At 39.8% G+C, this 26,923-nt stretch overlaps 1 protein-coding gene across 1 annotated transcript in view; it reads right to left on the bottom strand.

Moving 5' to 3' along the window:
• Window positions 1-61: 61 nt before the first annotated feature.
• The window catches only part of LOC115176436 (uncharacterized), a gene marked incomplete in the record, with an annotated part of 76,299 nt that continues 49,437 nt past the window's right edge, over window positions 62-26,923 (bottom strand). The window contains 5 exon segments of the mRNA XM_029736479.1: window positions 62-2,200; window positions 2,356-2,430; window positions 2,514-2,642; window positions 2,814-2,936; window positions 26,594-26,776. Coding sequence (XP_029592339.1) covers window positions 2,171-2,200; window positions 2,356-2,430; window positions 2,514-2,642; window positions 2,814-2,936; window positions 26,594-26,776 — 540 coding nt within the window.

Here is a 26,923-nt window from a genome sequence, read left to right on the forward strand (position 1 = left end):
ATTAAAAAATGTTCTTGTGACTGAAATCATGCTCAGACACTACACACCACTTGATAATTAATTCAGATTTTAATTAAGTTTATTTAATTTTAAGACAGGAATGTCACAAAAGCAACAATATGTTTACAAATGTAAAAACGAAGGGTTCTGCTGAGATTCTAGTTTATGCCCTCGATCTTTCTAGCTAATAGTTTGTGCCACCTTCAAACTTCTTCAGAGGGGAAGAAAGGTCTGCTATTGTCATTCTCTAAAAGGGTTCTCATACCTTTGTCTGATCTACAAAAGGAAAGGGTACAGCAAGTGGTAGAGGAATCTACTCTAAACAAGTGGTAAGAAAGATTTACAAACTAGATGATTATGAATGCGACTTCTGTGTCTAAAAGCCTGCAAACAGACTCGTGTTTTAAAAAGAATCACATGAAACAGTCTACAAAGAAATTATGGTAGAACATGGACAAAATATGTGCCCCTATATGAAAGAAAAGCCACATATACTGGGACAGCTGCCTTTTGATAGTGATAAATACATCTTGCACATGTACTACTGTGTTTAAGAGCTGAGTATCATTTGGACCCATCTGCAGGGCTAGAATGTACATTGACTGAACATTCGTCATACAATCATATACAGAGGGGTTTTGTCTTGCAGTATTGATAAAGACATAAACCCTGAGAAACAAGACTAAAGCATTGTTTCATCAAATCAACAACAGGTTTGAAAATCAATCCCGTTTCTATCTAAAATCATTTTAAGGGACAAAACACGGTGGGACTTTCCATTGCTCTCACATCAGACTGCATGGGGCAGTCCTAGAGGTCAATGGTGCGTTAAAAGAGGAAGAAAAAACAACGCTGAATACGTACTGGGAAACATGGGGGCACTCCCAAATTCAAGAGGTAAAAAAAAAGACAATATTGATATGAGAAGCTACCATTGAGTAGGATATGAACTTCAATAACTTAAAAACCTCATTTTGTACAAATACTATAAAAGCAGTAATGCTATAAAATAGAGTAAACATTTCAAAACAGATAGTTGTCATCACGTCAAAGTTTATAACGAGGGTCATCGTGGCCTGACCTAGTAGTATTACACGTGTTAACTTGGCTGGTTAAGAAAGAGATATTTTACCTGAGCAGAGAACAAATCCAAAACAGGCATGGTTGTTTGAGTATGGAATATCTTTGTTCAATACTTTTAAGTGAGGTATGTAATTTCAATTTGAATATTCAATAAAAAAATAATATTCCTCAATTATAAACGTAAACAAACTCAAAGGAGTTATCCCTTTCCAAAAATACATCTAGTTTCTGTCCAGCATCTTAATCTGATTGAAAAAGTCTGATAATGTTATTACTTAAAGCTCAGTTGAAAACAGTGCATTTCTATCAAAATGAGCATGTTAAAGGGAGACTCAGTAAAATGCCGTTGCCTCGACCAGCACCGCAGATATTGAGATGAGCGAGATGCAAGACTTTGCTCTCACACAGTATCTGCGCATGTGCACGGGTTCGCTTCACTCTTTTCACAGCGTTGGAACCATGGCACCAAAACAGCGGAGAAGTTGAGCCTCTCACTTCAATGCTCTTAGTTGTTTTGCTGAAATTGACCCACTACGCTGTTTACTTTCTGCATCTCCGTCATATCGCTGAGTCCACACTTAAACTCAATGATACAGTAGTAGCAATACAAACGACAGAAAAATATGTTGTAAATAAACATTTAAAAGCAAATGACCTAAATGCTCTTAGAACTGAAAAGGTTCATCTTTCCTACTACAATAAAACAAAAAAAGAGTAATTTGGCGAAATATGAGGTTTGAGTGGAATAGACCAACATGAAGCCACCATACAGTCAGAACAGCAGTATGGAAAGAGAGGACACAATAGGCTTTCTCCCTGGCCTGTTCATATCCCACTGGGCAGGGACACACCAGGGTGCATCCCAAATGGCACCATATTCCCTTTATAGTGCAATACTTTTAACCAGGGCTCTGGTCAAAAGTAGTGCCATTTGAGATGCAACCACGATGGTTCTGGAGGGGACCAGTCAGGACACAATGTCAGTGTGGGTTGAGGAGGTGGGGGTGGCTCTGGGACAGGGAGGTTAGTCCTTTGGTGTCTTGAGCATCAGATCCATAGGGCTGCTCCCTGACTGTGTTCAGCTGAATCACATTGCTGTTGCTCCACCGTCGCTTCCCTGCAGGAGACACAGCTTCAGTTAACCTCCACCTAGCTGGTTGTACACCTTATGACAAAAATGTGTCACAGAGAAGCTTGACCAGGCCTTGGTGTGTGTGCTTGACCAGGCCTTGGTGTGTGTAGAAGGAGCTGTCATACTACACTGTACTGTACCTGGTCATCCTCTGAGTCAGCAGTGATGACGATCCTCTTCTCCACTCTGGTCTCTGACATTCCTCCTTTCACCACCTGGGACAAGAGAAATAGTCAGAGGCCATGACACAGCTGAGGTGTGTGTGTGTGTGTGTGTGCGGTCTATGGTGTGCCCTTACCTTGGAGATGCGAGTGGTGGTGGTAGTAACAGAGGTGCCACTGGTTTCCCTGCTGCTCTCTGAGGTAATGGTCTGAATGCTGCTCAGTGCTGTGGCCTCTTTCCCCCCGTCTGTCCCGTCAACTGACACCTGAGAGAGGAAACAAACAGAAACATTGGCTCCATGGTAACACCTCAGTCATCGGTGGCGTTAAAGACGTTTCAGAACACTGCCCTGATGGTACCCTGTGGTAGATGAGGTTGAACCACAGCTCAGAGTTCCCCAGCTGTAGCATCATCTTTATTATCATGGGGTGGCTACCTCTGCAGACTCGTAGGTGACAGTCTGGGTCTGAACGATAGGGACATCCTTAGTAGACACGTCAGTAGGGAGGGAGTTGGACACGTCTGTGATGGTGAATGTCTGGGTCTGCACCAGAGGGGGCTGGGGTGGGAGGAGAACACACTCTAGTCAGTTTGACTGAACGTTGCACATCGACATGTCATGAGAAGAGCCGACATGGTTCCTTCATTCTATACATGTCAAACAGACATATAGGCTCTATATCATATCATTATATCTGAACCTTACATGATGTTGTGTCCAGTGTTTATATACATTATTGGTTGCGCCCAATTGAACATGGCACAGCTGTAATTTTCCAATGTTTCATCAACCACTCCCCATGAAAAACCCTCAAACCACACCTCTCTTTTCATTCACAACTGATTGGGTCCCTCGTTCCCACTCCCCATTCTAGTTTTACCATGTCCTTCCCACCACCACGAGGTCAGAGAGAGAAAGACAATTTATCTAGTGTGTCAGAGAGAAAGACAATTCATCTAGTGTGTCAGAGAGAGAAAGACAATTCATCTAGTGTGTCAGAGAGAGAAAGACAATTCATCTAGTGTGTCAGAGAGAGAAAGACAATTCATCTAGTGTGTCAGAGAGAGAAAGACAATTCATCTAGTGTGTCAGAGAGAGAAAGACAATTCATCTAGTGTGTCAGAGAGAGAAAGACAATTCATCTAGTGTGTGTCAGAGAGAGAAAGACAATTCATCTAGTGTGTGTCAGAGAGAGAAAGACAATTCATCTAGTGTGTGTCAGAGAGAGAAAGACAATTCATCTAGTGTGTGTCAGAGAGAGAAAGACAATTCATCTAGTGTGTGTCAGAGAGAGAAAGACAATTCATCTAGTGTGTGTCAGAGAGAGAAAGACAATTCATCTAGTGTGTCAGAGAGAGAAAGACAATTCATCTAGTGTGTCAGAGAGAGAAAGACAATTCATCTAGTGTGTCAGAGAGAGAAAGACAATTCATCTAGTGTGTCAGAGAGAGAAAGACAATTCATCTAGTGTGTCAGAGAGAGAAAGACAATTCATCTAGTGTGTGTCAGAGAGAGAAAGACAATTCATCTAGTGTGTGTCAGAGAGAGAAAGACAATTCATCTAGTGTGTGTCAGAGAGAGAAAGACAATTCATCTAGTGTGTGTCAGAGAGAGAAAGACAATTCATCTAGTGTGTGTCAGAGAGAGAAAGACAATTCATCTAGTGTGTCAGAGAGAGAAAGACAATTCGTCTAGTGTGTCAGAGAGAGAAAGACAATTCGTCTAGTGTGTCAGAGAGAGAAAGACAATTCGTCTAGTGTGTCAGAGAGAGAAAGACAATTCATCTAGTGTGTCAGAGAGAGAAAGACAATTCATCTAGTGTGTGTCAGAGAGAGAAAGACAATTCATCTAGTGTGTGTCAGAGAGAGAAAGACAATTCATCTAGTGTGTGTCAGAGAGAGAAAGACAATTCATCTAGTGTGTTAGAGAGAGAAAGACAATTCATCTAGTGTGTCAGAGAGAGAAAGACAATTCATCTAGTGTGTCAGAGAGAGAAAGACAATTCATCTAGTGTGTCAGAGAGAGAAAGACAATTCATCTAGTGTGTCAGAGAGAGAAAGACAATTCATCTAGTGTGTGTCAGAGAGAGAAAGACAATTCATCTAGTGTGTCAGAGAGAGAAAGACAATTCATCTAGTGTGTCAGAGAGAGAAAGACAATTGATCTAGTGTGTTAGAGAAAGAAAATTCATCTAGTGTGTTAGAGAGAGAAAGACAATTCATCTAGTGTGTCAGAGAGAGAAAGACAATTCATCTAGTGTGTCAGAGAGAGAAAGACAATTGATCTAGTGTGTTAGAGAAAGACAATTCATCTAGTGTGTTAGAGAGAGAAAGACAATTCATCTAGTGTGTGTCAGAGAGAGAAAGACAATTCATCTAGTGTGTGTCAGAGAGAGAAAGACAATTCATCTAGTGTGTCAGAGAGTGAGAAAGACAATTCATCTAGTGTGTCAGAGAGAGAGAAAGACAATTCATCTAGTGTGTGTCAGAGAGAAAGACAATTCATCTAGTGTGTGTCAGAGAGAGAAAGACAATTCATCTAGTGTGTCAGAGAGAGAAAGACAATTCATCTAGTGTGTCAGAGAGAGAAAGACAATTCATCTAGTGTGTCAGAGAGAGAAAGACAATTCATCTAGTGTGTCAGAGAGAGAAAGACAATTCATCTAGTGTGTCAGAGAGAGAAAGACAATTCATCTAGTGTGTCAGAGAGAGAAAGACAATTCATCTAGTGTGTCAGAGAGAGAAAGACAATTCATCTAGTGTGTGTCAGAGAGAGAAAGACAATTCATCTAGTGTGTGTCAGAGAGAGAAAGACAATTCATCTAGTGTGTGTAAAGAGAGAAAGACAATTCATCTAGTGTGTGTCAGAGAGAGAAAGACAATTCATCTAGTGTGTTAGAGAGAGAAAGACAATTCATCTAGTGTGTCAGAGAGAGAAAGACAATTCATCTAGTGTGTCAGAGAGAGAAAGACAATTCATCTAGTGTGTGTCAGAGAGAGAAAGACAATTCATCTAGTGTGTGTCAGAGAGAGAAAGAATATTCATCTAGGGTGTCAGAGAGAGAAAGACAATTCATCTAGTGTGTTAGAGAGAGAAAGACAATTCATCTAGTGTGTTAGAGAAAGACAATTCATCTAGTGTGTCAGAGAGAGAAAGACAATTCATCTAGTGTGTTAGAGAAAGACAATTCATCTAGTGTGTTAGAGAGAGAAAGACAATTCATCTAGTGTGTTAGAGAGAGAAAGACAATTCATCTAGTGTGTCAGAGAGAGAAAGACAATTCATCTAGTGTGTCAGAGAGAGAAAGACAATTCATCTAGTGTGTCAGAGAGAGAAAGACAATTCATCTAGTGTGTTAGAGAGAGAAAGACAATTCATCTAGTGTGTCAGAGAGAGAAAGACAATTCATCTAGTGTGTCAGAGAGAGAAAGACAATTCATCTAGTGTGTCAGAGAGAGAAAGACAATTCATCTAGTGTGTCAGAAAGAGAAAGACAATTCATCTAGTGTGTTAGAGAAAGACAATTCATCTAGTGTGTTAGAGAGAGAAAGACAATTCATCTAGTGTGTCAGAGAGAGAAAGACAATTCATCTAGTGTGTCAGAGAGAGAAAGACAATTCATCTAGTGTGTCAGAGAGAGAAAGACAATTCATCTAGTGTGTGTCAGAGAGAGAAAGACAATTCATCTAGTGTGTCAGAGAGAGAAAGACAATTCATCTAGTGTGTTAGAGAAAGACAATTCATCTAGTGTGTTAGAGAGAGAAAGACAATTCATCTAGTGTGTTAGAGAGAGAAAGACAATTCATCTAGTGTGTTAAAGAGAGAAAGACAATTCTTCTAGTGTGTCAGAGAGAGAAAGACAATTCATCTAGTGTGTCAGAGAGAGAAAGACAATTCATCTAGTGTGTTAGAGAAAGACAATTCATCTAGTGTGTTAGAGAGAGAAAGACAATTCATCTAGTGTGTCAGAGAGAGAAAGACAATTCATCTAGTGTGTGTCAGAGAGAGAAAGACAATTCATCTAGTGTGTGTCAGAGAGAGAAAGACAATTCATCTAGTGTGTCAGAGAGAGAGAAAGACAATTCATCTAGTGTGTGTCAGAGAGAGAGAAAGACAATTCATCTAGTGTGTGTCAGAGAGAGAAAGACAATTCATCTAGTGTGTCAGAGAGAGAAAGACAATTCATCTAGTGTGTCAGAGAGAGAAAGACAATTCATCTAGTGTGTCAGAGAGAGAAAGACAATTCATCTAGTGTGTCAGAGAGAGAAAGACAATTCATCTAGTGTGTCAGAGAGAGAAAGACAATTCATCTAGTGTGTTAGAGAAAGACAATTGATCTAGTGTGTCAGAGAGAGAAAGACAATTCATCTAGTGTGTCAGAGAGAGAAAGACAATTCATCTAGTGTGTCAGAGAGAGAAAGACAATTCATCTAGTGTGTCAGAGAGAGAAAGACAATTGATCTAGTGTGTTAGAGAAAGACAATTCATCTAGTGTGTCAGAGAGAGAAAGACAATTCATCTAGTGTGTCAGAGAGAGAAAGACAATTCATCTAGTGTGTTAGAGAAAGACAATTCATCTAGTGTGTCAGAGAGAGAAAGACAATTCATCTAGTGTGTTAGAGAGAGAAAGACAATTCATCTAGTGTGTTAAAGAGAGAAAGACAATTCTTCTAGTGTGTCAGAGAGAGAAAGACAATTCATCTAGTGTGTCAGAGAGAGAAAGACAATTCATCTAGTGTGTTAGAGAAAGACAATTCATCTAGTGTGTTAGAGAGAGAAAGACAATTCATCTAGTGTGTCAGAGAGAGAAAGACAATTCATCTAGTGTGTGTCAGAGAGAGAAAGACAATTCATCTAGTGTGTGTCAGAGAGAGAAAGACAATTCATCTAGTGTGTCAGAGAGAGAGAAAGACAATTCATCTAGTGTGTGTCAGAGAGAGAGAAAGACAATTCATCTAGTGTGTGTCAGAGAGAGAAAGACAATTCATCTAGTGTGTCAGAGAGAGAAAGACAATTCATCTAGTGTGTCAGAGAGAGAAAGACAATTCATCTAGTGTGTCAGAGAGAGAAAGACAATTCATCTAGTGTGTCAGAGAGAGAAAGACAATTCATCTAGTGTGTCAGAGAGAGAAAGACAATTCATCTAGTGTGTTAGAGAAAGACAATTGATCTAGTGTGTCAGAGAGAGAAAGACAATTCATCTAGTGTGTCAGAGAGAGAAAGACAATTCATCTAGTGTGTCAGAGAGAGAAAGACAATTCATCTAGTGTGTCAGAGAGAGAAAGACAATTCATCTAGTGTGTTAGAGAAAGACAATTCATCTAGTGTGTCAGAGAGAGAAAGACAATTCATCTAGTGTGTCAGAGAGAGAAAGACAATTCATCTAGTGTGTTAGAGAAAGACAATTCATCTAGTGTGTCAGAGAGAGAAAGACAATTCATCTAGTGTGTTAGAGAAAGACAATTCATCTAGTGTGTTAGAGAGAGAAAGACAATTCATCTAGTGTGTCAGAGAGAGAAAGACAATTCATCTAGTGTGTTAGAGAGAGAAAGACAATTCATCTAGTGTGTCAGAGAGAGAAAGACAATTCATCTAGTGTGTCAGAGAGAGAAAGACAATTCATCTAGTGTGTCAGAAAGAGAAAGACAATTCATCTAGTGTGTTAGAGAAAGACAATTCATCTAGTGTGTTAGAGAGAGAAAGACAATTAATCTAGTGTGTCAGAGAGAGAAAGACAATTCATCTAGTGTGTTAGAGAGAGAAAGACAATTCATCTAGTGTGTCAGAGAGAGAAAGACAATTCATCTAGTGTGTCAGAGAGAGAAAGACAATTCATCTAGTGTGTTAGAGAGAGAAAGACAATTCATCTAGTGTGTCAGAGAGAGAAAGACAATTCATCTAGTGTGTGTCAGAGAGAGAAAGACAATTCATCTAGTGTGTGTCAGAGAGAGAAAGACAATTCATCTAGTGTGTCAGAGAGAGAGAAAGACAATTCATCTAGTGTGTGTCAGAGAGAGAGAAAGACAATTCATCTAGTGTGTTTCAGAGAGAGAAAGACAATTCATCTAGTGTGTCAGAGAGAGAAAGACAATTCATCTAGTGTGTCAGAGAGAGAAAGACAATTCATCTAGTGTGTCAGAGAGAGAAAGACAATTCACTAGTGTGTCAGAGAGAGAAAGACAATTCATCTAGTGTGTCAGAGAGAGAAAGACAATTCATCTAGTGTGTCAGAGAGAGAAAGACAATTCATCTAGTGTGTCAGAGAGAGAAAGACAATTCATCTAGTGTGTGTCAGAGAGAGAAAGACAATTCATCTAGTGTGTGTCAGAGAGAGAAAGACAATTCATCTAGTGTGTGTAAAGAGAGAAAGACAATTCATCTAGTGTGTGTCAGAGAGAGAAAGACAATTCATCTAGTGTGTTAGAGAGAGAAAGACAATTCATCTAGTGTGTCAGAGAGAGAAAGACAATTCATCTAGTGTGTCAGAGAGAGAAAGACAATTCATCTAGTGTGTCAGAGAGAGAAAGACAATTCATCTAGTGTGTGTCAGAGAGAGAAAGACAATTCATCTAGTGTGTGTCAGAGAGAGAAAGACAATTCATCTAGTGTGTTAGAGAGAGAAAGACAATTCATCTAGTGTGTTAGAGAGAGAAAGACAATTCATCTAGTGTGTCAGAGAGAGAAAGACAATTCATCTAGTGTGTCAGAGAGAGAAAGACAATTCATCTAGTGTGTCAGAGAGAGAAAGACAATTCATCTAGTGTGTCAGAGAGAGAAAGACAATTCATCTAGTGTGTCAGAGAGAGAAAGACAATTCATCTAGTGTGTCAGAGAGAGAAAGACAATTCATCTAGTGTGTGTCAGAGAGAGAAAGACAATTCATCTAGTGTGTGTCAGAGAGAGAAAGACAATTCATCTAGTGTGTGTAAAGAGAGAAAGACAATTCATCTAGTGTGTGTCAGAGAGAGAAAGACAATTCATCTAGTGTGTTAGAGAGAGAAAGACAATTCATCTAGTGTGTCAGAGAGAGAAAGACAATTCATCTAGTGTGTCAGAGAGAGAAAGACAATTCATCTAGTGTGTCAGAGAGAGAAAGACAATTCATCTAGTGTGTTAGAGAGAGAAAGACAATTCATCTAGTGTGTCAGAGAGAGAAAGACAATTCATCTAGTGTGTCAGAGAGAGAAAGACAATTCATCTAGTGTGTTAGAGAAAGACAATTCATCTAGTGTGTTAGAGAGAGAAAGACAATTCATCTAGTGTGTCAGAGAGAGAAAGACAATTCATCTAGTGTGTCAGAGAGAGAAAGACAATTCATCTAGTGTGTCAGAGAGAGAAAGACAATTCATCTAGTGTGTCAGAGAGAGAAAGACAATTCATCTAGTGTGTCAGAGAGAGAAAGACAATTCATCTAGTGTGTCAGAGAGAGAAAGACAATTCATCTAGTGTGTCAGAGAGAGAAAGACAATTCATCTAGTGTGTCAGAGAGAGAAAGACAATTCATCTAGTGTGTCAGAGAGAGAAAGACAATTCATCTAGTGTGTCAGAAAGAGAAAGACAATTCATCTAGTGTGTTAGAGAAAGACAATTCATCTAGTGTGTTAGAGAGAGAAAGACAATTCATCTAGTGTGTCAGAGAGAGAAAGACAATTCATCTAGTGTGTCAGAGAGAGAAAGACAATTCATCTAGTGTGTTAGAGAAAGACAATTCATCTAGTGTGTCAGAGAGAGAAAGACAATTCATCTAGTGTGTCAGAGAGAGAAAGACAATTCATCTAGTGTGTCAGAGAGAGAAAGACAATTCATCTAGTGTGTCAGAGAGAGAAAGACAATTCATCTAGTGTGTCAGAAAGAGAAAGACAATTCATCTAGTGTGTTAGAGAAAGACAATTCATCTAGTGTGTTAGAGAGAGAAAGACAATTCATCTAGTGTGTCAGAGAGAGAAAGACAATTCATCTAGTGTGTCAGAGAGAGAAAGACAATTCATCTAGTGTGTTAGAGAAAGACAATTCATCTAGTGTGTGTTAGAGAGAGAAAGACAATTCATCTAGTGTGTCAGAGAGAGAAAGACAATTCATCTAGTGTGTTAGAGAGAGAAAGACAATTCATCTAGTGTGTCAGAGAGAGAAAGACAATTCATCTAGTGTGTCAGAGAGAGAAAGACAATTCATCTAGTGTGTCAGAGAGAGAAAGACAATTCATCTAGTGTGTCAGAGAGAGAAAGACAATTCATCTAGTGTGTCAGAAAGAGAAAGACAATTCATCTAGTGTGTTAGAGAAAGACAATTCATCTAGTGTGTTAGAGAGAGAAAGACAATTCATCTAGTGTGTTAGAGAGAGAAAGACAATTCATCTAGTGTGTTAGAGAGAGAAAGACAATTCATCTAGTGTGTCAGAGAGAAAGACAATTCATCTAGTGTGTCAGAGAGAGAAAGACAATTCATCTAGTGTGTCAGAGAGAGAAAGACAATTCATCTAGTGTGTCAGAGAGAGAAAGACAATTCATCTAGTGTGTCAGAGAGAGAAAGACAATTCATCTAGTGTGTCAGAGAGAGAAAGACAATTCATCTAGTGTGTCAGAGAGAGAAAGACAATTCATCTAGTGTGTCAGAGAGAGAAAGACAATTCATCTAGTGTGTCAGAGAGAGAAAGACAATTCATCTAGTGTGTGTCAGAGAGAGAAAGACAATTAATCTAGTGTGTGTCAGAGAGAGAAAGACAATTCATCTAGTGTGTGTCAGAGAGAGAAAGACAATTCATCTAGTGTGTGTCAGAGAGAGAAAGACAATTCATCTAGTGTGTCAGAGAGAGAAAGACAATTCATCTAGTGTGTGTCAGAGAGAGAAAGACAATTCATCTAGTGTGTCAGAGAGAGAAAGACAATTCATCTAGTGTGTTAGAGAAAGACAATTCATCTAGTGTGTCAGAGAGAAAGACAATTAATCTAGTGTGTCAGAGAGAGAAAGACAATTCATCTAGTGTGTCAGAGAGAGAAAGACAATTCATCTAGTGTGTCAGAGAGAGAAAGACAATTCATCTAGTGTGTCAGAGAGAGAAAGACAATTCATCTAGTGTGTCAGAGAGAGAAAGACAATTCATCTAGTGTGTTAGAGAGAGAAAGACAATTCATCTAGTGTGTTAGAGAGAGAAAGACAATTCATCTAGTGTGTTAGAGAGAGAAAGACAATTCATCTAGTGTGTCAGAGAGAGAAAGACAATTCATCGAGTGTGTCAGAGAGAGAAAGACAATTCATCGAGTGTGTCAGAGAGAGAAAGACAATTCATCGAGTGTGTCAGAGAGAGAAAGACAATTCATCGAGTGTGTCAGAGAGAGAAAGACAATTCATCTAGTGTGTCAGAGAGAGAAAGACAATTCATCTAGTGTGTCAGAGAGAGAAAGACAATTCATCTAGTGTGTGTCAGAGAGAGAAAGACAATTCATCTAGTGTGTTAGAGAGAGAAAGACAATTCATCTAGTGTGTCAGAGAGAGAAAGACAATTCATCTAGTGTGTTAGAGAGAGAAAGACAATTCATCTAGTGTGTCAGAGAGAGAAAGACAATTCATCTAGTGTGTGTCAGAGAGAGAAAGACAATTCATCTAGTGTGTCAGAGAGAGAAAGACAATTCATCTAGTGTGTTAGAGAGAGAAAGACAATTCATCTAGTGTGTTAGAGAGAGAAAGACAATTCATCTAGTGTGTTAGAGAGAGAAAGACAATTCATCTAGTGTGTTAGAGAGAGAAAGACAATTCATCTAGTGTGTCAGAGAGAGAAAGACAATTCATCTAGTGTGTTAGAGAAAGACAATTGATCTAGTGTGTTAGAGAGAGAATGAAAATTTATCTAGTGTGTTAGAGAGAGAAAGACAATTCATCTAGTGTGTCAGAGAGAGAAAGACAATTCATCTAGTGTGTCAGAGAGAAAGACAATTCATCTAGTGTGTTAGAGAAAGACAATTCATCTAGTGTGTTAGAGAGAGAAAGACAATTCATCTAGTGTGTCAGAGAGAGAAAGACAATTCATCTAGTGTGTCAGAGAGAGAAAGACAATTCATCTAGTGTGTCAGAGAGAGAAAGACAATTCATCTAGTGTGTCAGAGAGAGAAAGACAATTCATCTAGTGTGTCAGAAAGAGAAAGACAATTCATCTAGTGTGTTAGAGAAAGACAATTCATCTAGTGTGTTAGAGAGAGAAAGACAATTAATCTAGTGTGTCAGAGAGAGAAAGACAATTCATCTAGTGTGTTAGAGAGAGAAAGACAATTCATCTAGTGTGTCAGAGAGAGAAAGACAATTCATCTAGTGTGTCAGAGAGAGAAAGACAATTCATCTAGTGTGTGTCAGAGAGAGAAAGACAATTCATCTAGTGTGTTAGAGAGAGAAAGACAATTCATCTAGTGTGTTAGAGAGAGAAAGACAATTCATCTAGTGTGTCAGAGAGAGAAAGACAATTCATCTAGTGTGTTAGAGAAAGACAATTCATCTAGTGTGTTAGAGAGAGAAAGACAATTCATCTAGTGTGTTATAGAGAGAAAGACAATTCATCTAGTGTGTCAGAGAGAGAAAGACAATTCATCTAGTGTGTCAGAGAGAGAAAGACAATTCATCTAGTGTGTTAGAGAAAGACAATTCATCTAGTGTGTTAGAGAGAGAAAGACAATTCATCTAGTGTGTCAGAGAGAGAAAGACAATTCATCTAGTGTGTGTCAGAGAGAGAAAGACAATTCATCTAGTGTGTGTCAGAGAGAGAAAGACAATTCATCTAGTGTGTCAGAGAGAGAGAAAGACAATTCATCTAGTGTGTCAGAGAGAGAAAGACAATTCATCTAGTGTGTTAGAGAGAGAAAGACAATTCATCTAGTGTGTCAGAGAGAGAAAGACAATTCATCTAGTGTGTCAGAGAGAGAAAGACAATTCATCTAGTGTGTCAGAGAGAGAAAGACAATTCATCTAGTGTGTGTCAGAGAGAGAAAGACAATTCATCTAGTGTGTGTCAGAGAGAGAAAGACAATTCATCTAGGGTGTCAGAGAGAGAAAGACAATTCATCTAGTGTGTTAGAGAGAGAAAGACAATTCATCTAGTGTGTTAGAGAGAGAAAGACAATTCATCTAGTGTGTCAGAGAGAGAAAGACAATTCATCTAGTGTGTTAGAGAAAGACAATTGATCTAGTGTATTAGAGAGAGAAAGAAAATTAATCTAGTGTGTTAGAGAAAGACAATTCATCTAGTGTGTCAGAGAGAGAAAGACAATTCATCTAGTGTGTTAGAGAAAGACAATTCATCTAGTGTGTTAGAGAGAGAAAGACAATTCATCTAGTGTGTTAGAGAGAGAAAGACAATTCATCTAGTGTGTCAGAGAGAGAAAGACAATTCATCTAGTGTGTTAGAGAGAGAAAGACAATTCATCTAGTGTGTCAGAGAGAGAAAGACAATTCATCTAGTGTGTCAGAAAGAGAAAGACAATTCATCTAGTGTGTGTCAGAGAGAGAAAGACAATTCATCTAGTGTGTTAGAGAAAGACAATTCATCTAGTGTGTTAGAGAAAGACAATTCATCTAGTGTGTTAGAGAGAGAAAGACAATTCATCTAGTGTGTTAGAGAGAGAAATACAATTCATCTAGTGTGTCAGAGAGAGAAAGACAATTCATCTAGTGTGTCAGAGAGAGAAAGACAATTCATCTAGTGTGTCAGAGAGAGAAAGACAATTCATCTAGTGTGTCAGAGAGAGAAAGACAATTCATCTAGTGTGTTAGAGAGAGAAAGACAATTCATCTAGTGTGTCAGAGAGAGAAAGACAATTCATCTAGTGTGTGTCAGAGAGAGAAAGACAATTCATCTAGTGTGTGTCAGAGAGAGAAAGACAATTCATCTAGTGTGTCAGAGAAGAGAAAGACAATTCATCTAGTGTGGTCAGAGAGAGAGAAAGACAATTCATCTAGTGTGTGTCAGAGAGAGAGAAAGACAATTCATCTAGTGTGTGTCAGAGAGAGAAAGACAATTCATCTAGTGTGTCAGAGAGAGAAAGACAATTCATCTAGTGTGTCAGAGAGAGAAAGACAATTCATCTAGTGTGTCAGAGAGAGAAAGACAATTCATCTAGTGTGTCAGAGAGAGAAAGACAATTCATCTAGTGTGTCAGAGAGAGAAAGACAATTCATCTAGTGTGTCAGAGAGAGAAAGACAATTCATCTAGTGTGTCAGAGAGAGAAAGACAATTCATCTAGTGTGTGTCAGAGAGAGAAAGACAATTCATCTAGTGTGTCAGAGAGAGAAAGACAATTCATCTAGTGTGTTAGAGAAAGACAATTCATCTAGTGTGTTAGAGAGAGAAAGACAATTCATCTAGTGTGTCAGAGAGAGAAAGACAATTCATCTAGTGTGTCAGAGAGAGAAAGACAATTCATCTAGTGTGTCAGAGAGAGAAAGACAATTCATCTAGTGTGTGTCAGAGAGAGAAAGACAATTCATCTAGTGTGTTAGAGAGAGAAAGACAATTCATCTAGTGTGTCAGAGAGAGAAAGACAATTCATCTAGTGTGTTAGAGAAAGACAATTCATCTAGTGTGTTAGAGAGAGAAAGACAATTCATCTAGTGTGTTAGAGAGAGAAAGACAATTCATCTAGTGTGTCAGAGAGAGAAAGACAATTCATCTAGTGTGTCAGAGAGAGAAAGACAATTCATCTAGTGTGTTAGAGAAAGACAATTCATCTAGTGTGTTAGAGAGAGAAAGACAATTCATCTAGTGTGTCAGAGAGAGAAAGACAATTCATCTAGTGTGTGTCAGAGAGAGAAAGACAATTCATCTAGTGTGTGTCAGAGAGAGAAAGACAATTCATCTAGTGTGTCAGAGAGAGAGAAAGACAATTCATCTAGTGTGTGTCAGAGAGAGAGAAAGACAATTCATCTAGTGTGTGTCAGAGAGAGAAAGACAATTCATCTAGTGTGTCAGAGAGAGAAAGACAATTCATCTAGTGTGTCAGAGAGAGAAAGACAATTCATCTAGTGTGTCAGAGAGAGAAAGACAATTCATCTAGTGTGTCAGAGAGAGAAAGACAATTCATCTAGTGTGTCAGAGAGAGAAAGACAATTCATCTAGTGTGTCAGAGAGAGAAAGACAATTCATCTAGTGTGTCAGAGAGAGAAAGACAATTCATCTAGTGTGTCAGAGAGAGAAAGACAATTCATCTAGTGTGTGTCAGAGAGAGAAAGACAATTCATCTAGTGTGTGTCAGAGAGAGAAAGACAATTCATCTAGTGTGTGTAAAGAGAGAAAGACAATTCATCTAGTGTGTGTCAGAGAGAGAAAGACAATTCATCTAGTGTGTTAGAGAGAGAAAGACAATTCATCTAGTGTGTCAGAGAGAGAAAGACAATTCATCTAGTGTGTCAGAGAGAGAAAGACAATTCATCTAGTGTGTCAGAGAGAGAAAGACAATTCATCTAGTGTGTGTCAGAGAGAGAAAGACAATTCATCTAGTGTGTGTCAGAGAGAGAAAGACAATTCATCTAGTGTGTCAGAGAGAGAAAGACAATTCATCTAGTGTGTCAGAGAGAGAAAGACAATTCATCTAGTGTGTTAGAGAAAGACAATTCATCTAGTGTGTTAGAGAGAGAAAGACAATTCATCTAGTGTGTCAGAGAGAAAGACAATTCATCTAGTGTGTCAGAGAGAGAAAGACAATTCATCTAGTGTGTCAGAGAGAGAAAGACAATTCATCTAGTGTGTTAGAGAAAGACAATTCATCTAGTGTGTCAGAGAGAGAAAGACAATTCATCTAGTGTGTCAGAGAGAGAAAGACAATTCATCTAGTGTGTGTCAGAGAGAGAAAGACAATTCATCTAGTGTGTGTCAGAGAGAGAAAGACAATTCATCTAGTGTGTGTCAGAGAGAGAAAGACAATTCATCTAGTGTGTGTCAGAGAGAGAAAGACAATTCATCTAGTGTGTGTCAGAGAGAGAAAGACAATTCATCTAGTGTGTGTCAGAGAGAGAAATACAATTCATCTAGTGTGTGTAAAGAGAGAAAGACAATTCATCTAGTGTGTGTCAGAGAGAGAAAGACAATTCATCTAGTGTGTTAGAGAGAGAAAGACAATTCATCTAGTGTGTCAGAGAGAGAAAGACAATTCATCTAGTGTGTGTCAGAGAGAGAAAGACAATACATCTAGTGTGTCAGAGAGAGAAAGACAATTCATCTAGTGTGTCAGAGAGAGAAAGACAATTCATCTAGTGTGTGTCAGAGAGAGAAAGACAATTCATCTAGTGTGTGTCAGAGAGAGAAAGAATATTCATCTAGGGTGTCAGAGAGAGAAAGACAATTCATCTAGTGTGTTAGAGAGAGAAAGACAATTCATCTAGTGTGTTAGAGAAAGACAATTCATCTAGTGTGTCAGAGAGAGAAAGACAATTCATCTAGTGTGTTAGAGAAAGACAATTCATCTAGTGTGTTAGAGAAAGACAATTCATCTAGTGTGTTAGAGAGAGAAAGACAATTCATCTAGTGTGTTAGAGAGAGAAAGACAATTCATCTAGTGTGTCAGAGAGAGAAAGACAATTCATCTAGTGTGTCAGAGAGAGAAAGACAATTCATCTAGTGTGTCAGAGAGAGAAAGACAATTCATCTAGTGTGTCAGAGAGAGAAAGACAATTCATCTAGTGTGTCAGAGAGAGAAAGACAATTCATCTAGTGTGTCAGAGAGAGAAAGACAATTCATCTAGTGTGTCAGAGAGAGAAAGACAATTCATCTAGTGTGTCAGAGAGAGAAAGACAATTCATCTAGTGTGTCAGAAAGAGAAAGACAATTCATCTAGTGTGTCAGAGAGAGAAAGACAATTCATCTAGTGTGTCAGAGAGAGAAAGACAATTCATCTAGTGTGTCAGAGAGAGAAAGACAATTCATCTAGTGTGTCAGAGAGAGAAAGACAATTCATCTAGTGTGTTAGAGAAAGACAATTCATCTAGTGTGTCAGAGAGAGAAAGACAATTCATCTAGTGTGTTAGAGAAAGACAATTCATCTAGTGTGTTAGAGAGAGAAAGACAATTCATCAAGTGTGTCAGAGAGAGAAAGACAATTCATCTAGTGTGTTAGAGAGAGAAAGACAATTCATCTAGTGTGTCAGAGAGAGAAAGACAATTCATCTAGTGTGTCAGAGAGAGAAAGACAATTCATCTAGTGTGTCAGAGAGAGAAAGACAATTCATCTAGTGTGTCAGAAAGAGAAAGACAATTCATCTAGTGTGTTAGAGAAAGACAATTCATCTAGTGTGTCAGAGAGAGAAAGACAATTCATCTAGTGTGTCAGAGAGAGAAAGACAATTCATCTAGTGTGTTAGAGAGAGAAAGACAATTCATCTAGTGTGTCAGAGAGAGAAAGACAATTCATCTAGTGTGTCAGAGAGAGAAAGACAATTCATCTAGTGTGTCAGAGAGAGAAAGACAATTCATCTAGTGTGTCAGAGAGAGAAAGACAATTCATCTAGTGTGTCAGAGAGAGAAAGACAATTCATCTAGTGTGTCAGAGAGAGAAAGACAATTCATCTAGTGTGTCAGAGAGAGAAAGACAATTCATCTAGTGTGTCAGAGAGAGAAAGACAATTCATCTAGTGTGTCAGAGAGAGAAAGACAATTCATCTAGTGTGTCAGAGAGAGAAAGACAATTCATCTAGTGTGTGTCAGAGAGAGAAAGACAATTCATCTAGTGTGTGTCAGAGAGAGAAAGACAATTCATCTAGTGTGTGTCAGAGAGAGAAAGACAATTCATCTAGTGTGTGTCAGAGAGAGAAAGACAATTCATCTAGTGTGTTTCCGAGATTTAGTGTGTCAGAGAGAGAAAGACAATTCATCTAGTGTGTCAGAGAGAGAAAGACAATTCATCTAGTGTGTGTCAGAGGAGAAGAAGACAATTCATCTAGTGTGTCAGAGAGAGAAAGACAATTCATCTAGTGTGTGTCAGAGAGAGAAAGACAATTCATCTAGTGTGTCAGAGAGAGAAAGACAATTCATCTAGTGTGTTAGAGAAAGACAATTCATCTAGTGTGTCAGAGAGAAAGACAATTAATCTAGTGTGTCAGAGAGAGAAAGACAATTCATCTCGTGTGTCAGAGAGAGAAAGACAATTCATCTGGTGTGTCAGAGAGAGAAAGACAATTCATCAGGTGTGTCAGAGAGAGAAAGACAATTCATCTAGTGTGTCAGAGAGAGAAAGACAATTCATCTAGTGTGTCAGAGAGAGAAAGACAATTAATCTAGTGTGTTAGAGAGAGAAAGACAATTCATCTAGTGTGTCAGAAAGAGAAAGACAATTCATCTAGTGTGTTAGAGAGAGAAAGAGAATTCATCTAGTGTGTGTCAGAGAGAGAAAGACAATTCATCTAGTGTGTCAGAGAGAGAAAGACAATTCATCTAGTGTGTCAGAGAGAGAAAGACAATTCATCTAGTGTGTCAGAGAGAGAATGACAATTCATCTAGTGTGTCAGAGAGAGAAAGACAATTCATCTAGTGTGTCAGAGAGAGAAAGACAATTCATCTAGTGTGTCAGAGAGAGAAAGACAATTCATCTAGTGTGTTAGAGAAAGACAATTCATCTAGTGTGTCAGAGAGAGAAAGACAATTCATCTAGTGTGTCAGAGAGAGAAAGACAATTCATCTAGTGTGTCAGAGAGAGAAAGACAATTCATCTAGTGTGTCAGAGAGAGAAAGACAATTCATCTAGTGTGTCAGAGAGAGAAAGACAATTCATCTAGTGTGTCAGAGAGAGAAAGACAATTCATCTAGTGTGTCAGAGAGAGAAAGACAAATCATCTAGTGTGTCAGAGAGAGAAAGACAAATCATCTAGTGTGTCAGAGAGAGAAAGACAATTCATCTAGTGTGTCAGAGAGAGAAAGACAATTCATCTAGTGTGTTAGAGAGAGAAAGACAATTCATCTAGTGTGTTAGAGAGAGAAAGACAATTCATCTAGTGTGTCAGAGAGAGAAAGACAATTCATCTAGTGTGTCAGAGAGAGAAAGACAATTCATCTAGTGTGTCAGAGAGAGAAAGACAATTCATCTAGTGTGTCAGAGAGAGAAAGACAATTCATCTAGTGTGTCAGAGAGAGAAAGACAATTCATCTAGTGTGTCAGAGAGAGAAAGACAATACATCTAGTGTGTCAGAGAGAGAAAGACAATTCATCTAGTGTGTGTCAGAGAGAGAAAGACAATTCATCTAGTGTGTTAGAGAGAGAAAGACAATTCATCTAGTGTGTCAGAGAGAGAAAGACAATTCATCTAGTGTGTTAGAGAGAGAAAGACAATTCATCTAGTGTGTCAGAGAGAGAAAGACAATTCATCTAGTGTGTCAGAGAGAGAAAGACAATTCATCTAGTGTGTGTCAGAGAGAGAAAGACAATTCATCTAGTGTGTCAGAGAGAGAAAGACAATTCATCTAGTGTGTTAGAGAAAGACAATTCATCTAGTGTGTCAGAGAGAAAGACAATTAATCTAGTGTGTCAGAGAGAGAAAGACAATTCATCTCGTGTGTCAGAGAGAGAAAGACAATTCATCTGGTGTGTCAGAGAGAGAAAGACAATTCATCTAGTGTGTCAGAGAGAGAAAGACAATTCATCTAGTGTGTCAGAGAGAGAAAGACAATTCATCTAGTGTGTCAGAGAGAGAAAGACAATTCATCTAGTGTGTTAGAGAGAGAAAGACAATTCATCTAGTGTGTCAGAGAGAGAAAGACAATTCATCTAGTGTGTTAGAGAGAGAAAGACAATTAATCTAGTGTGTCAGAGAGAGAAAGACAATTCATCTAGTGTGTCAGAGAGAGAAAGACAATTCATCTAGTGTGTCAGAAAGAGAAAGACAATTCATCTAGTGTGTTAGAGAAAGACAATTCATCTAGTGTGTTAGAGAGAGAAAGACAATTCATCTAGTGTGTCAGAGAGAGAAAGACAATTCATCTAGTGTGTCAGAGAGAGAAAGACAATTCATCTAGTGTGTTAGAGAAAGACAATTCATCTAGTGTGTCAGAGAGAGAAAGACAATTCATCTAGTGTGTTAGAGAAAGACAATTCATCTAGTGTGTTAGAGAAAGACAATTCATCTAGTGTGTTAGAGAGAGAAAGACAATTCATCAAGTGTGTCAGAGAGAGAAAGACAATTCATCTAGTGTGTTAGAGAGAGAAAGACAATTCATCTAGTGTGTCAGAGAGAGAAAGACAATTCATCTAGTGTGTCAGAGAGAGAAAGACAATTCATCTAGTGTGTCAGAGAGAGAAAGACAATTCATCTAGTGTGTCAGAAAGAGAAAGACAATTCATCTAGTGTGTTAGAGAAAGACAATTCATCTAGTGTGTCAGAGAGAGAAAGACAATTCATCTAGTGTGTTAGAGAGAGAAAGACAATTCATCTAGTGTGTCAGAGAGAGAAAGACAATTCATCTAGTGTGTCAGAGAGAGAAAGACAATTCATCTAGTGTGTCAGAGAGAGAAAGACAATTCATCTAGTGTGTCAGAGAGAGAAAGACAATTCATCTAGTGTGTCAGAGAGAGAAAGACAATTCATCTAGTGTGTCAGAGAGAGAAAGACAATTCATCTAGTGTGTCAGAGAGAGAAAGACAATTCATCTAGTGTGTCAGAGAGAGAAAGACAATTCATCTAGTGTGTGTCAGAGAGAGAAAGACAATTCATCTAGTGTGTGTCAGAGAGAGAAAGACAATTAATCTAGTGTGTGTCAGAGAGAGAAAGACAATTCATCTAGTGTGTCAGAGAGAGAAAGACAATTCATCTAGTGTGTGTCAGAGAGAGAAAGACAATTCATCTAGTGTGTCAGAGAGAGAAAGACAATTCATCTAGTGTGTGTCAGAGAGAGAAAGACAATTCATCTAGTGTGTCAGAGAGAGAAAGACAATCATCTAGTGTGTTGAGAAAGACAATCATTAGTGTGTCAGAGAGAGAAAGACAATTAATCTAGTGTGTCAGAGAGAGAAAGACAATTCATTCTCGTGGTGTCAGAGAGAGAAAGACAATCATCTGGTGTGTCAGAGAGAGAAAGACAATTCATCAAGTGTGTCAGAGAGAGAAAGACAATTCTCTAGTGTGTCAGAGAGAGAAAAGAAATTATCTAGTGTTTGTCAAGAGAGAGAAAGACAATTAATCTAGTGTGTTAGAGAGAGAAAGACAATTTCATCTAGTGTGTAAGAGAGAAGAAAAAGACACATTCAAGTCTAGTGTGTTAGAGAGGAGAAAGACAATTCATCTAGGTGTGTCAGAGAGAATAGAGAGAAGACAATTCTCAATCTAGTGTGTCAGAGAGAGAAAGACAATTCATCTAGTGTGTCAGAGAGAGAAATGACAATTCATCTAGTGTGTCAGAGAGAGAATAGACAATTCATCTAGTGTGTCAGAGAGGAAGAGAAAGACAATTCATCTAGTGTGTCAGAGAGAGAAAGACAATTCATCTAGTGTGTTAGAGAAAGACAATTCATCTAGTGTGTCAGAGAGAGAAAGACAATTCATCTAGTGTGTTAGAGAAAGACAATTCATCTAGTGTGTCAGAGAGAGAAGACAATTCATCTAGTGTGTCAGAGAGAGAAAGACAATTCATCTAGTGTGTCAGAGAGAGAAAGACAATTCATCTAGTGTGTCAGAGAGAGAAAGACAATTCATCTAGTGTGTCAGAGAGAGAAAGACAATTCATCTAGTGTGTCAGAGAGAGAAAGACAATTCATCTAGTGTGTCAGAGAGAGAAAGACAAATCATCTAGTGTGTCAGAGAGAGAAAGACAATCATCTAGTGTGTCAGAGAGAGAAAGACAATTCATCTAGTGTGTTAGAGAGAGAAAGACAATTCATCTAGTGTGTTAGAGAGAGAAAGACAATTCATCTAGTGTGTTAGAGAGAGAAAGACAATTCATCTAGTGTGTTAGAGAAAGACAATTCATCTAGTGTGTCAGAGAGAAAGACAATTAATCTAGTGTGTCAGAGAGAGAAAGACAATTCATCTAGTGTGTCAGAGAGAGAAAGACAATTCATCTGGTGTGTCAGAGAGAGAAAGACAATTCATCTAGTGTGTCAGAGAGAGAAAGACAATTCATCTAGTGTGTCAGAGAGAGAAAGACATTCATCTAGTGTGTCAGAGGAGAGAAAGACAATTCATCTAGTGTGTTAGAGAGAGAAAGACAATTCATCTAGTGTGTCAGAGAGAGAAAGACAATTCATCTAGTGTGTTAGAGAGAGAAAGACAATTCATCTAGTGTGTCAGAGAGAGAAAGACAATTCATCTAGTGTGTCAGAGAGAGAAAGACATTCATCTAGTGTGTCAGAGAGAGAAAGACAATTCATCTAGTGTGTCAGAGAAGAGAAAGACAATTCATCTAGTGTGTCAGAGAGAGAAAGACCAATTCATCTAGTGTGTCAGAGAAGAGAAAGACAATTCATCTAGTGTAGAGAAAGACAATTCATCTAGTGTGTAGAGAGAGAAAGAACAATTCATCTAGTGTTGTCCAGAGAAGAAAGACAATTCATCTAGTGTGTCGAGAGAGAAAGACAATTCATCTAGTGTGCAGAGAGAGAAAGACAAATTCATCTAGTGTGTAGAGAGAGAAAGACAATTCATCGAGTGTCAGAGAGAGAAAGACAATTCATCGAGTGTGGTTAGAGAGAGAAAGACAATTCCGCGAGTGTGTCAGAGAGAGAAAGACAATTCCTCTAGTGTGTCAGAGAGAGAAAGACAATTCATCTAGTGTGTCAGAGGAGAGAAAGACAATTCATCTAGTGTGTCAGAGAGAGAAAGACAATTCATCTAGTGTGTGTCATAGAGAGAAAGACAATTCATCTAGTGTGTGTCAGAGAGAGAAAGACAATTCATCTAGTGTGTCAGAGAGAGAAAGACAATTCATCTAGTGTTGTCAGAGAGAAAGACAATTCATCTAGTGTGTCAGAGAGAGAAAGACAATTCATCTAGTGTGTTAGAGAAAGACAATTCATCTAGTGTGTCAGAGAGAGAAGACAATTAATCTAGTGTGTCAGAGAGAGAAAGACAATTCATCTCGTGGTCAGAGAGAAAGACAATTCATCTAGTGTGTCATAGAGAGAAAGACAATTCATCTAGTGTGTCAGAGAGAGAAAGACAATTCATCTGGTGTGTTAGAGAGAAAGACAATTCATCTAGTGTGTCAGAGAAAGAAAGACATTCATCTAGTGGTTAGAGGAAAAAGACAATTCATCTAGTGTGTCAGAGAGAAAGACAATTCATCTAGTGTGTCGAGAGAGAAAGACAATTCATCTAGTGTGTCAGAGAGAGAAGGCAATTCATCTAGTGTGTCAGAGAGAGAAAGACAATTCATCTAGTGTGTCAGAGAGAGAAAGACAATTCATCTAGTGTGTCAGAGAGAGAAAGACAATTCATCTAGTGTGTCAGAGAGAGAAAGACAATTCATCTAGTGTGTCAGAGAGAGAAAGACAATTCATCTAGTGTGTCAGAGAGAGCGATTGAAAGAGAGGATTAGCGACATGGTCCTTATCTCTTCCCATCACCCCCAACACCATCACTGTGCACCGCCTCTGCAGCCGGCTCTAGCAGAACTCAACCATCCTGACCAACACCAGTATGACTACAGATTCACTGTTTCCAGTTTGGATTCCGTGTAGCCATGCTGCAGAAGGGTGAGTGTACACTGTCCCCCATGGAATCACCCAGACAGAGCAGAGGACAGGCAGAGTACAGGTAGAGGACAGGCAGAGGAGTCAATCAACAGGAGCTGGTCAGGGCAGAGGGAGGGCTACCTGGAAACAGCGTATGACATGGGGAACACCGCTCACGAAATAGGAGGTGTGGGAGGCTCCAGTTATCCTCCCAGACTGCTCCCCCCTCGACCCTGGGTCTGCCGGCTCCTCCTCCTCCTCCAGCACTGTACCCTGGAGCTGATAGGAGTGGGGCAGCTGTGCCCTCTCCACCTCAACGATGGGTACGTGGCTGGTGGTGGTCCCAGAGCTAACATGCTCACCCTCCTGATCACATGGCCCTGCCACCCCAGGTGCATCATGGGATTTGGAGTCAACCCTATCAGGCCCAGTTTCTGTGCTAGCAGGGCTGGGGCTGGGCCCCCCCGATGGCCTTACAGTGCTGCTGGACTCGTCCTGTTGTCGCGCTGCCTTAGTGTCCAAGTCTTCCCTTATAGGAGTAATACACACACTCTAGAGGAAAGACACAGCACACATATATCCACTGTGTGAACAACAGCAGGGAATGAAACAATGGTTTCCACCAAACATGTTTAGCAAGAATTTATTGCATTTTTTGGGGGGTCAAAATTGATTGTCAAAAGGGCATGCAGCAGGACAAAATATATTGCAGTTGACAAGAGTGTTTTACCAAATACCAGTGAACGAAACATAGGTAATGTATACTATAACATTTGAACAAGCTGCCCCAAAGTTACCTCGTCAGTGTTAGATGTGCATCCAAAAAACAACAGTGAATTGTGATGAGGTATACACTGTATACTGAAATATACACTGTAGCTGTCCACTAGTGCTGGGTTAATGTGCTTCTATAGAAGACTTCATACATGAAATACCACAACACACCACTAACTAATCCTACTATCACATATGACAACATTGATGTCTGTCTGGATGTGTACAAAAACACCTATTAGTGGAACCTGCACATATCAAAACTGTTCCTACTGTAAAAAGCCACCTGTCAACTGTCCTTGTCAGACGCACCTCGTCTAGTCCAGATAATCAGATATACAAAAACAGAAGCGGGTTCATCGTCAAGTCTTTAAACTTTTTAGGAAGGAGCAACAGTCAGGAAGAGTTGGGGAGGGGGGGACTGAGCAAGATACACAGGAAGTAAGAGTCACATGACAGGAAGCAGCTTCTGAAGTAGAAGAAGATGATGAAGAGCTGTGATGAAGAAGAGAAGAACAAGGAGCTAGAGGTTGATGGCCTGCCTACACACATCCCTCTCTCTGGTCCTCTCCCCCTGGGCTGGCTCGAGAGGCCCCTAGGATGCCACCTCAGCTGCGTTTAGAGTAGAAGTCTTGCAGGGGGCCACGCGGAAGGCGGATGGCGAACTGAGGGGAGAAGGGTAAGGGTGGAGAGGGGGAGAGAGATGAGAGAGGTAGGGGATGTTGAAATGTCTGATGTAGGGTAATGGATAGGAAGGCTATGCAAAGCTGTGTCATGGTCTAAGAGAGGAAGAATGGAGAACGCATTTGTCTGAGTTGGATTAGGTGGTTATGGGTAACCTGTGGGCCTTCAGACTCTTCAGTTGTGGGCTTGGGGACAGGAGTATCAGTGCACGGAATAACAAAGCAAAGTGAGAAAAAAGGAAGTGTGGGAAACAGACTTAGGGAAAGAGGGGCAGTATTTGGGAGAAGGAGGCAGGATGGAGGAGATGAAGCAGAAAACAAGCACATCACTGAGGGAAAGAGGAGACAGGAGGACGAGCACACAGGTCAACTCTTCTACTCCAAGGTCATGATCTTCAAGTCACAGGGTCATGCAGTTTCTCTGTCCAATCAGGTCTGGTTGTCATGCACTGAGGGGAGGGTCAGACTAAGGGACACCCAATGAGGAGGTAAAGACAGAGCTGGGCTTAGAAACCTGACCAATAGGCTCAGACACCACCTGCCCAAACCATAAGTCCCTTCCTCACAACAAACAGCTGAACATTCAGACAGACTGGGCCACAAGGTGAACAGACAGACTGATCTGTTCCAATCAGTCTTGACAAGGTGTTCTTCAGTTGGCCCATGCAAACAGAAGTCTTTCCATTTTAGTAGGGTAGTAATGACAGAAAGCCTTTCATAGACTAGATGGGTCCGCTTGAAGACAAAAGGCCTTGCTCAAAGACATGCAATAAGTGTTTGCATCGCATCAACACAAACCAAGAGGAACAAAAAGGAGAACCACAGGATGGTGTTGTGGTACTCCACCCCAACACATCAACGTAGAGAACACAACAGACAGCCATACAGAGGGAAACGTGTGGTGAGGTACTTCCATTCAGTCAATTCAGGAATATATTCACACATTTCAATTTCTCCTCATCTCCCAAATTGACTTGCATTGAAATGGAACTGACCCCAACATTGTGTGCTAGCATCCATTCCTTCTCTGTGGAATGGGAGAGCTGGGAAGCTGGCGTGAACTACAGAGAACTGAGGGGAGGGGTGTGTGGTGGGGTACGGCACAGTGTCTGGTCTGAGATGGTACTCACCCCGTCGGCATCGAGCAAAGGCTGTCCGTTGATGCCCAGGCTGCGGAAGGGGGAGTGAGTGGACAGGCGCTTGTCCCATTCGCTGGGCCCCCGGGACTCTGGGACAGACGCCATGAAGTTCCTCTTCAGCTCACTGATACTAGTATGATGCCTGATGAGATCCTCCTGGGGCTTATCAAAGTCCTGGAGGGAGGAAGGAGAGGGGGGGGGTGGGAGAGAGGTAGGGAGGGGGAGAGAGAGAAGAGAGAGGGAGGAGAGGGGGGGTGGGAGAGAGGTAGGGAGGGGGAGAGAGAGAAGAGAGAGGGAGGAGAGGGGGGGGTGGGAGAGAGG

Source organism: Salmo trutta, chromosome 37 (genome assembly GCF_901001165.1).
Source record: "Salmo trutta chromosome 37, fSalTru1.1, whole genome shotgun sequence".
Classification (NCBI taxonomy): Eukaryota; Metazoa; Chordata; class Actinopteri; order Salmoniformes; family Salmonidae; genus Salmo; species Salmo trutta.